The sequence below is a fragment of the Lolium perenne genome, chromosome 6, assembly GCF_019359855.2.
Source record: "Lolium perenne isolate Kyuss_39 chromosome 6, Kyuss_2.0, whole genome shotgun sequence".
In the NCBI taxonomy this organism is placed as follows: Eukaryota; Viridiplantae; Streptophyta; class Magnoliopsida; order Poales; family Poaceae; genus Lolium; species Lolium perenne.
This window is the reverse complement of record NC_067249.2, coordinates 38,367,068-38,377,763: the sequence shown is the minus strand read 5'-3', so window position 1 is coordinate 38,377,763 and position 10,696 is coordinate 38,367,068. Positions and strand designations below refer to the sequence as shown.

The 10,696-nt window shown below is 49.0% G+C and overlaps 1 protein-coding gene across 1 annotated transcript; it reads left to right on the top strand.

Annotated features, from left to right (window-relative positions):
- Positions 1 to 8,971: 8,971 nt before the first annotated feature.
- Positions 8,972 to 10,451, top strand: LOC127309712 (CASP-like protein 5A2). The gene is made up of 3 exons (XM_051340461.2): positions 8,972 to 9,258; positions 9,775 to 9,907; positions 10,083 to 10,451. The coding sequence occupies exons 1-3, from the start codon at positions 9,038 to 9,040 to the stop codon at positions 10,290 to 10,292; spliced, it is 564 nt and encodes a 187-aa protein (XP_051196421.1). The 5' UTR covers positions 8,972 to 9,037; the 3' UTR covers positions 10,293 to 10,451.
- The last annotated feature ends 245 nt before the right edge of the window (positions 10,452 to 10,696 follow it).

Genomic DNA, 10,696 nt, shown 5'->3' with positions numbered 1-10,696 from the left:
GATTTCTTTCAATCAAGCACACTACGCAGTTCTATACAATTCCAGCTTGGTGGGTCCGTACATCGAGAAACAAAAGTAAGTTTTACAAGAAATAAACCCGGACCCGCGACAAAAGGGGGTGGCGTATAAAAGCTTTGCGAGTCACGGGCCGACACACGACCCGCGACACTACTGGAGGCCAAACCCTAGACGAGCGCAGCTAGGCTGCCCAAATACGCCGCCGCCGTTCGCCTCCTCAAGCTCCTCCGACGCGTCGCCTCGTCGCCCCCGTCCTCCTCCGACGCGTTCTCCTCCTCGAGCCCTCATTCGCGCGAATCGGGCGGTGCTGCACCGCCGGCCTCCGCCGTTCGCCGGCGTTCCCGGCCTTCCCACGCCTCGCCGTCAAGCTCGTCGCCACCGTGGTGAGCTGGTCGTCCTCCTGGTCCCCTCCGCTTACTCTCCCGTGCCCTGTATCCGCCGGCCGACGTGTTCCTACGAGCACCGGCCGCGGCCACCGTCGCCGACGCTCCTCCGGCGACCATTGGAGGGCGGAGCCACCCTCTTTTGGCTCGTGGGGATGCCACGCGTTCAACGCGCAGGCTCTGGAGGCGCCAATCGTCGAGGCCGTGCTCAACCTGGCCGGCCATGGCCACCATGACGTCGCGCTGATGCCATGGCCTTTTTATTTTTTCTGTGTTATTTTCAGTTCAGAAAAATGTTTAGTATATGTATTTACGGGTTTTTAGTATATGTATTTGGTATATGGATTTAGTTCGTAATTTAGTATATGTATTTACTTAGTTAGTATACGTATTTAGTATAGTTTATAGTTAATTAGTATATGTATTTAGTATAGTTAGTTTATAATTAGTTCATGTATTTAGTTAGTTAGTTTATAATTAGTTCATGTATTTAGTTAATTAGTTCATGTCTAGCGGACGACTCCTCCACCGACGAACCCGACGCCGACACCGACCCCCTCCCCCCCTTGCAAAAACCCGATTTCTTGCTTCCGCCATCTGATTCTCCTCGGCCTTCCTGGTGCTGGCTCCGGCTCCTATGGCTGCCTTCGCCCTGGCGCTGGCTGCCCTGGTCGTTCCGGCGAGGCTCCGGGTCACGGCTCCGGCGAGGCTCTGGGTCACGGCTCCGACGAGGCTCTGGGTCGCGGTTCCGGCGAGGCTCTGGGCCGCGCTCCTCATTCCGACCCCTCCTGGGCTCGGGCTCACGAACATTGTTCTGGTTCCGGCGTGGTTCCGGCGAGCGCTCCCTGTTTCTGTTTCTTGGCAGCACGTTGTCGCGGATAACAATCCCACCATGCCCTGGGGGCCTGGTGTTTCCGGCTGGACTACGGTGGCGAGGGGGTCGCGGGTAACCATTAGGCGGAGGAGAGGGGTTGCGATATTTGTCTCGTCCAGAGTACATTGCATCCTTTCCCTTTCTCGGATCTGACGAAGGCGTCTTTGACGGAACGGGGATCGGATTTGGGTGTTCCCTGACTCTTCTTCTGCGCTCCGAGGATCCGGTGTGTGATTCATCATCGGGATGCCGATCGGCGCGGGCGTCCTTCTGCGCGGTGGATACACAGTTATCCGGATTGGATTCCAACCTGCACGAAGTATCGGCCTTGCTTTGCTGCTGCATTGCTGAAGCGACAAGTGTGCGGAGGTAGTTGATATCAACCTCTTCGTCTTTCTTCTTCAACAGCTCCGCAGCTTTTAGCATGTTGTCCTTTGGGGTTTCCAGCGGCCGGTGCTCTGCGGGTGTGGCGAAGTTGATTCTGCGAGGCGGAATTGCTTCTCTAACAATTCGATCGGCCTCCGCCTGCGCATAAGTCATCTTTACTTCCCACTCTTTCGCCATGCTCTTGACCTGCTCGAGTGTGGCGGTTATTTCGCGATCCTGTCTGTCGAATTGGTCCGCCAAACCTGCAGCTTGTTCCCTTTCTTCCCTTAATGCGGCTTCGGTATCGGCGAGCTTCTTGGCTGTGGCCAGCATTTCCTGTCTAGTGGCCTCTAGAGCCTCCAGATCTGCGGCGTCGCCCGGGGTTATAGGTTTGTTAAGAACTGCTCGCGCAACCATCTCTTCAGCCGACAGGAGTTCCTCCGAGGAAGAATCCCTGCGGGGTCGCTCCCGTGACATTGGAGATCCTTGGTGGGATAGCTGAGGGTCGGATTGGCTGGTTGGTTCTTCAGATCCAGTTTGTCCCAGCGCTGCTACCGTTGCGAGAACCTGCTTAGGCTGGGCGGAGTCGACTTCAGGCTGATCACCGAAACCGTACTCCCCTAGCTTGCGGTTAAACTCGTCAGTATCCATGGAGGGGGTATCTCCGGAAATTGGGCTCAGATTGCCCAAAATCGACTCTTCAACCGGAGCTTCGCTTTCTCCGACAGGCCTAGCCTGATCCGGATCTGCGCCGTTTTCCGGTGCCTCTACCTGCTCAGGACCAGCTCCGGCTTCTTGAGGGGCGGTTCCGGCGGTATGGGCCAAGAAGTGTACGAAGTGGCACCTCTGCTTTTCTAACACCTGGGAGACCCAGGCGGATCTGCATTGGTCTTCCACCGTTGTTTCCTGCTCAGGGGCGGATTGGGTGGGCTTTGAAAATTCCAGATCCGAGGCGGAATCTTCCTTGGGAAGCTCCTGCATCTCAGATCGGATCTTCGCGACAGCGTCCAGCTCTGCGGCGGTCGCGTCTGCGTTACTTACCAGTGGGTTTCCGTCGGAATCGACGGTTTCCCCGATGAAGATGTGTATGCCGCCTATTGGGACGATGGAGAGCTTGACGGGGTTTGTCCTAGCCGGAATCCAACACTCATCCGGAGGGACGATCGGCAGATTTCCGGCGTAGAGGACGCGCCCCACAGCGATGGTGTCGTCGTAGCTTCCCATGGCGGAACCCTCCCGGTTCCGGCCTCCAGACGCCACAGGCCCCACGGTGGGCGCCAACTGTCGTTGCCTAATCGACGGTACCTCGGAGGAGGGATCCTCACGAGGGGGAGAAGAAGTAGGGGCCATAGGGCGGAGTGCACACGGGACGGTGGTACGCGATTTACCCAGCTTCGGAACACCTGCACGATGACAGGGCCTACTGCTGCTTGTCTAGAATTATCTGGGCACTTTCGCGTTGTTACAATGAGTTGAGGTTCTGCCTCTAGGGCTCCCAGGATCCGGCTTATAAAGGCGCACGGATCTAGGGTTTACATGGAGAGTCCTAGCCGGATTACAGATAGCCTAGCTACGGTACAATATCTTGCCATGCACGTCACGGATCAGCCTTCCATATACGTCGTACTGGATCCGGGTTCCTCATGGGCCTCCGCGGATCCGGGTTCCTCCTAATGTCGGTACGGATCCGGCTTACTGATCCTGGGCCGGACTTCTTCCTTCATGATCAACAGCAACTGGGCCGCCCGATGGGCCACATGCCTCATCACCATCTGTGGGCCACCCGGGCTTGCCGGATCTAGGCACTGTCGATGGTACACCCATGAAGTATACCCACAACACTCCCCCTCTCGCAAACAACCGACACCCTCTCCCTCTCGCAAACATGTGTCACCGACACCCTCTCCCTCTCGCAAACACGCGTCGCAGACACCCTCTCCCTCTCGCAAACACGTGACCATTGTCGAGATCCTCTAGCTGACGCACCCTCTTCTCTCTGCTCCACGCTGCCACCCCCTCCTTGAGCCTACCCCATATGTGGTTTGGGTTAGGGTTTGGTTAGTGTTTGATTAGGGTTAGGGTTTGGTTAGGGTTAGAACATGTACTTATCGATTTAATTTTTTGCAGAAACAATGGATCCATTCGAAATCCATCGAGACTTGGAACAGGAAGACCTATTCGAGGACATAATCCGCAATGGTCCAGAAGCCGACCGAGAAGAGCGCGACTCTGGTGATGGAGAAGACCGCGGCTCCGGTAATGGAGAAGCCGACGGCTCCGGTGATGGAGAAGACCGCGGCTCCGGTGATGGAAAAGCCGACGGCTCCGGTGATGGAGTAGCCGACGGCTCCGGTGATGGAGAAGCCGACGGCTCCGGTCATGGCGAGGTATACAATCATTAGGCATTAATGAAATTCTATATGTACATATAGATATAAATTAATTAATTTTTATTCTATTAGGCCTCCGAAGATAAGTTGGAGAAACGAGGCCCGACAAAGAAGTTGAGCAAAAAAGACCACTTCACAATTGAAGCTATATCACCGAAAGGCCAACCGGTGGCACCCGCGGCTGTCAGAGTGACATTTAAAAATCAGTGCAGAGTTCTGGTTAGGGATCGTCTCCCGATCACTATTAGAGAATGGAACAAGACCAAAAATGTGTCTGAAAGTGAGGTTGCCGATAGGTACAAAGATACACTTTTTGACGACCTCATGGCAAATTTCACTTTGCCAGATTTGGGATCGGAGTCTGAGATGGCCAAGCAGAGGGCGCTAGTGAAGAAATGGGCTCTTAAGAAGATGGGGGAACTTTTCCGGGCGTATAAGAACCGTTTATGGGCAACTTATAAGGCCGAGAAGAAGCCTCCATTATTCGAAAACTATCTAGCGAAGCAGGAGCATAACTGGGAAGAATTTGTGAAGTACAAAGAATCAGAGGAGGCTGTGAAACTGTCAAAGAAAAACAAGAAGAATGCAAGCGGAAAGAAATATCACCATCATACGGGGCGAGGGGGCTACGAAGTAGCCATGCCTAAGTGGGATGGATAAGAGGCTGAGATGAAGCGGAATGGGATCACTCCAGAACCCGAGCGAGAAGGATGGGACACTAGGGCTCGAAATTGGTTCCTTGGGCATGGCTGCGAGTATGACATGAAGACAGGGAACCTTGTTGAAAGTGACAGCAAGGTTAAGGTACCCAGGGGAAAATGGATTGAAGTGACGGCTAATATTAAAGCGGGAAAACTGAAGTTTGCTCCCGATAGAGAGAAAGACTTGCTGACGCTTGTCCTCGGTAATCCTGAAAAGGGAGGACGAACAAGAGGCTTCGGCCCTAGTGTTCCGTGGGCGCTTGGGTTTCCGAACGACGCGGAGACTTATAGATGTCGAGCAAGAGCAAAAAAATGCGAGCTGGAGGTGCAGAATGACCGGATGGTTGAGTTCCAACGCCAACTAGACCAGCAGAAGCGGGAGATTCAACAGTAGCAACGGGAGATTAATGAACTTAAAGGACAGCTCGAGCCAGATAATACCGTCGGCATATCTCAGCGACGAGACAACAGCGTGGCCGACTCAGAGGCCCCGCCTACACGGATGATAGATGGCGGTCCTGGCGACCCCGTGGATGGAATCAAAGAGCAAACACCTTGTGATCTTCATGAGGTGTTCAGGAACATGTCTGTTAAGGTGGCGGTCGGCTATGTCTTACCCGCATTTGGACCTGAAGGTGAGCCGGCAACATGGCATGGCAATGAGATTCCAGCTGGCTATGCTCGTGTCGGGGTGGATACAGTTGTACCAACGTGGGAGTCATTGGAGCTCGTAATCGCTGGAGGTGATGGCCGGGATACACTCGGAGACGTACTGGGAGAAATCATTCTTTGGGAAATGAAAAATATCAAGCTTCCAGGCATGGTAATCTCTACTAGTCGTCCCACCAGGTCACCATCACCTCCTCCAAATGATCGAAGGCCACCATCACCTCCTCCGACTGATCACATGTCGCCACCATCACCCCATGACTTTGACCACCACATCCCTAGTCCATCTCCATCTCCTGCGCCACCGCCTACGCCCACTAAGACTCGGAATGCACCCAAGCGGAAGCGTGTGAAGAGTCCTGTCCGCAAAATGTCGCCCCTACCAAGAGTACCAAAGGTTCCTCTCCCCGTGCTTACGATCGTACCGAAGAGGAAAATGATGCCATTGTGAAGAAATACAATTATGATTTTTTCATAAGGAGAAACCCAAGGCCCCAGCACCATACACAGAGAAGCAAAAAGCATATGCCCTTAGTTTTCTGAACACACCATCGCAATATGACTAACACGAGAAGAAGGATGACTATACACGCACACTTGCGAAGGTAATTGAGGACAAGAAGGATAGTGCTGGTAAGAAGAAGGATAGTGCTGGTAAGAAGAAGCATAGTGCTAGCACAAGCAAATCATCAGCAAGAAGTGTAGCCGGGAAGAAATCAAGTTCAATAAATGCACCCCTCAAGGCCAAACAAGCGACAACAGGCAGAAAAGGAAAGGAAGTTTCCCAGCTCAGACGGGTTGTTGAAGTAAGCGACCCATTGAATAGTGGCCTGGACGGGTTCCGCGACTTGCAGGAGATTCTCAAGAGGTAATTTCAATCATTGTCGTGAGATATCAATTAATTATCCATTCATTCTATCATTCTTTTGCCTGACAGGGTTTGGACATCTTTCAAGGAGATTATTACGGGTGAGCACTTCGCAGAACAACTAACATTTACTATTGTACCGTGCGGCCAGCAGCCACAGGGGACGAATCTATGTAGATACTACGTTTGCGAGTCCATTTGCATGTTAACCACTGAGCAGCACAACGATAATAGATTCAACGTAAGCAATAACATTCACAACTTTAATTTATTATCGTCAATACTTCGTTATCAAGATTGATATAATCATATTCATCTCATTTTCCTATATTGGTCGACTACATGCGGGAGAAACTCCAACCACATGAACACATACTAGGAATTACAGAGGAACTGGCGGGGTTTCTGTTGACAGAAGTAATAGACAACAACAACCGGTTTAGTCCAAAGAGGCGTCGGTAGTAGGGAGCTCCATGTATATGTATTAGTTCGAATAGACGACGGGCTTTTGTCCCGGTAGTAGTAAGCTCCATGTATATGTGTAAGGGGAATCTACGAATAGACTTTTGCTTCCAATATTTGTTTGCTCGATCTATATATAATAAATGAACGTGTACAACTTGTAGTAGCTTATAAAAGTATGCAACTTTTATTTTAAAAAAATGAAACAAACCAGGGGCAGTGCCGGGGGGGGGGGGGGGGGTGCACCCCTCAAACCCTAAAGCAGCAGCAGCGTTCTACGCGCGCCATGTAGAGGCCTTTTTGTCGCGGGTGGTAATACCGCCCGCGACAAAAGGGGTTGTCCCCTGCGCGCCCCATGCCTTCCACGTGGTGGACCATATGTCGCGGGTGGTAAGCGACCCGCGACAAAAGGGTGGACCTTTTGTCGCGCCTCCGTTGTCGCGGCTGGCCGCCCGCGACAAAAAAGTCTTACGACCCGCGACATTAGGCCTGTTTTCCACTAGTGAGTTTAGCCATGATCACCTCCTCTTATTCATTGCTCCACGTGAAGCTCCTACCATGGAGAGGCGTATCTTGCCACACTATGGCATTCCTTGCCAAACAAGCCCTTCAAATTCTGATAGAACCCGATTCGTCGAGTCCCAGAATAATAAAATATGTATACTTGCTCTCACAAACAATCCACCTGCTATGGTTTTGGAAATAATAGATTTTGGAAGCTCGAACTACTTAAACAACATTTTGATATCACGGCTATTGAATCAATACCGATATATACGGTACACAAACAGGACTCATGGGCGTTGCATTTTGAGAAGTCTGGTCTTTTTTTCTGTCCGTTCTACATAAGGGTTCTTGTGAACACAAAAAAAAAAAAAAACGTGAGGACTCGGCACAAGGAAAACTCTGGTGTAAGATGTGGAAAGTGAAGGTTCCCGTGAATCTATACCTACTGGATCAATCTGGTTTCAGAAAAATATGACAGTTACTCCTGAATGTTGTTTTTGCCACGCTTCAGAGGATGATTGGAGGCAATTATTAATAGATTGTGTGATGGCATGAAGTGTGTGGGTGATGTTCGATGAAGAACTAGTTGAACACATCTCCATAAATCAATGCTGAGATGCTAAGGAGTGGATAATTTTTCTCATTGAATCATTAAACCATTCTCAGCTGGTGAATTGTGTTATCACCCTTTGTGTTATTTGACTGCAAGAAGAAAGGCGATCGATGAATACATTTTGCAAAGTCCTTTTGCGATCTTTATGTTCATTGAATATTTCATCAACGAACTGAGTAATCAAGGTGCTAAAACCTAGCCTAGGACGATGGCGACATCTCATCATTTAATAGCTCCTACTTGGATCCCTCCTACGGGTGATCATGTTAAAATTAATGTTGCTGGCGCTATTGCAAGGATTGAAAATCACGGTGTGGTGGCACCAATTTGTCGAAGTGCGGATGGACATTTTATGGGTGCTTCAGCTCTCGCTTGCATGTGCTTTTCGGATCCTGTCCACTACATGCTGTGAGGCACATGAGTTGGCAAGTGATCTACAAATCTCCTAATGTTTCATAGCATTGGACTATCAAGAAGTAGTTTCAAAGAAAAAATATCGTCCTAATTTTAGTAGTGTTCTGTGTGAAATAAAAAAACGTACTGCTGAGTTTGTGGATGTTAGATCCATTCATGAAAATAGAGTATCTAATGGGCATGGCCATGAACTAGCTCGTTGCTCTTTGGATTTAATACAAGGTCGCCGCTTGTGGCTACTTAATCCTTCTAATGTTGTACCCTTAGTTATTATTGAGTATTAAAGAGCTATGATCTCTCTCTCTCTCGCTCTCTCTCTCTCTCAAAAAAAAAGCAACCAGAGAGATACAAATCTTAACAATCATAATCAAACGGATCATGAATTGCCTGAGAACTAAGCTAGTTCTCAAAACTAGCAATTTTCTTTTTTAACCTTTGGGTGTATTTGGAGAAGAACAGGCTGACAATTGTTGCCCACAGTAAATTGCAATAAAGAAGACCCCTGAACTTAAAAATTGTAAGCTGTGTTTGATAGAGTTTGATTTTGACCGAAACACATTAGTTTCGGTGTCTAGCGCAATCACTGAAATTCAGTGTAATTCGGTGAAATCTCGCTGAAATTGATTTTCATGCTCCTGACACGACAGTCACTGTGACTAAAACCAAACCGATCCGAACGCGCCCACAGAGAAACGCTCGACGGCAAAGCAGAGCCCTCATCTGGATTCTGGATCGAGCTCCTCTAAAATCTCACACAAACCCTTGGAGGAAGATGCCGTTCAGCCGGCCGATCGTGCACCCCGTGCAGGCGCCGCCGTCGCAGGCGCAGGGGAACGAAAATCCTGCCCCGATTGGAGTGCGGATGAAGAACCCGCAGGGGTCGCCGGGGACATTAGGCGGGATCGGCTTCCGCGTCGCGCAGGCATCTTTCGCGGCCACCTCGCTCGCCACCATGGCGTCGACCCGCGTCTTTCCCTCCGTCTCCGCCTTCCGGTGCCCTACCCTCCCTTGTCTTCTAGGTTATACCTGTGGCTTTTCGGTTGAGAATTATGGGATCTCGTTGTGTAGATTATGGGATTTAGGATGCCTATACAGGATGGGTAACGTTTCTGAGTTGATTTGGCGTCCTCAACGACAGAAAGGGGAACCACTGTTAGATAGTCAGTAGCCTGAGTCGTCTTTGCTGATCACAAGTTTTTTGTGAAAATCAGGAGCTGGTGTTTGCATGCATGGTATTTCCTAGGCATTCAGCAAAGCGCATCGTGTTCATAATTTTGCGACTGTAATTAAAAAATTATGTGGATGCATCTTCTGTTAGTCAAATCTGGAGATCTACTTGGAGATGGTATTCAACTATGTGCACAAAAAGTACTATTTTGGTGTATATTATTTCTGAGATGCAATTAGATAGCTTAAAAGTCTAAAAAACTGCTACGTTGTTGTTAGAACTCAGAAAACAGTTTTATGTATTCCTTCTATAGATGAACTTATTGTTGTTCTTTTGACCAGCTACCTCGTAGCAGCTGCAACTCTGCAATGTTTGTGGAGCCTCACTATAGCCTCTGTGGAGATCTATGCACTTCTCGTCAAACGTTCCTTCCGAAACCTTGAAGCTGCATGCCTGTTTTCCATTGGAGATGGGGTGAGTCATATTTTCTCAGGCTCCTAAGATCCACCTTTCATTCTTTGAGAACTTGTAGATTAACAGATTACTTTTTAAATTCATCAGTACAAAGTATTTTCTTGCTGACCATATGCAGTTTTATTTCCCTTAAAAGTTAAAACTGATCCACTCTTAACCTTGATGTTTCATGTAGATCACAGGGTCGCTAACTTTTAGTGCAGCATGTGCAGCAGCTGGCGTCACCGTTCTCATTGGAACTGATGTGGGGATGTGCGCGGGTAATCCTTGTGCATTGTTTATGACTGCTGTTGCAATGGCTTTCCTCAGCTGGTTTGCACTTGCACCGTCATTTCTCTTTAACTTCGGTTTCATGGCTTCCAGTTTATCAGTAATATTAAGATAAGAGTTTATAAAGTGTAATTGCGCCATTTTCGCACTGGATTGTGTTTTGTGGTGTGGCACATGTAACAATAATAAGCCCTGATAGCAATGACTGCATGTTGAATGAAGGATGTTAGAAAATATATGTTGAACAATATGTGGAATAACTTGATGTCCAAAATGGTACTCAAATCTCTATATTTCATCATTTTAGGAGCAAATGCGGCATGCTTCTTATATGAGGCTGGCCATAATCTGGTGATGGACCGTTTCGTTTACTAATGCAGATCTCGAAGCGCAGCTTTATCTATTTTATTTTGCAGTTTTCAAATAAATTTTTACCGATATCTGGATATTTGGATATGACTGAGTAGTTGGCTATTTTAACTTTTTTTTAGAAAAGAGGTGTCAACACCCGGATTTTTA

Coding starts and splice junctions, on each gene's coding strand:
- LOC127309712 (XM_051340461.2), top strand. CDS start 9,038: ATGCCGTTCAGCCGGCCGATCGTGCACCCCGTGCAGGCGCCGCCGTCG. Junction 9,259..9,774: donor CCCTCCGTCTCCGCCTTCCG/GTGCCCTACCCT, acceptor TCTTTTGACCAG/CTACCTCGTAGCAGCTGCAA. Junction 9,908..10,082: donor TGTTTTCCATTGGAGATGGG/GTGAGTCATATT, acceptor TGTTTCATGTAG/ATCACAGGGTCGCTAACTTT.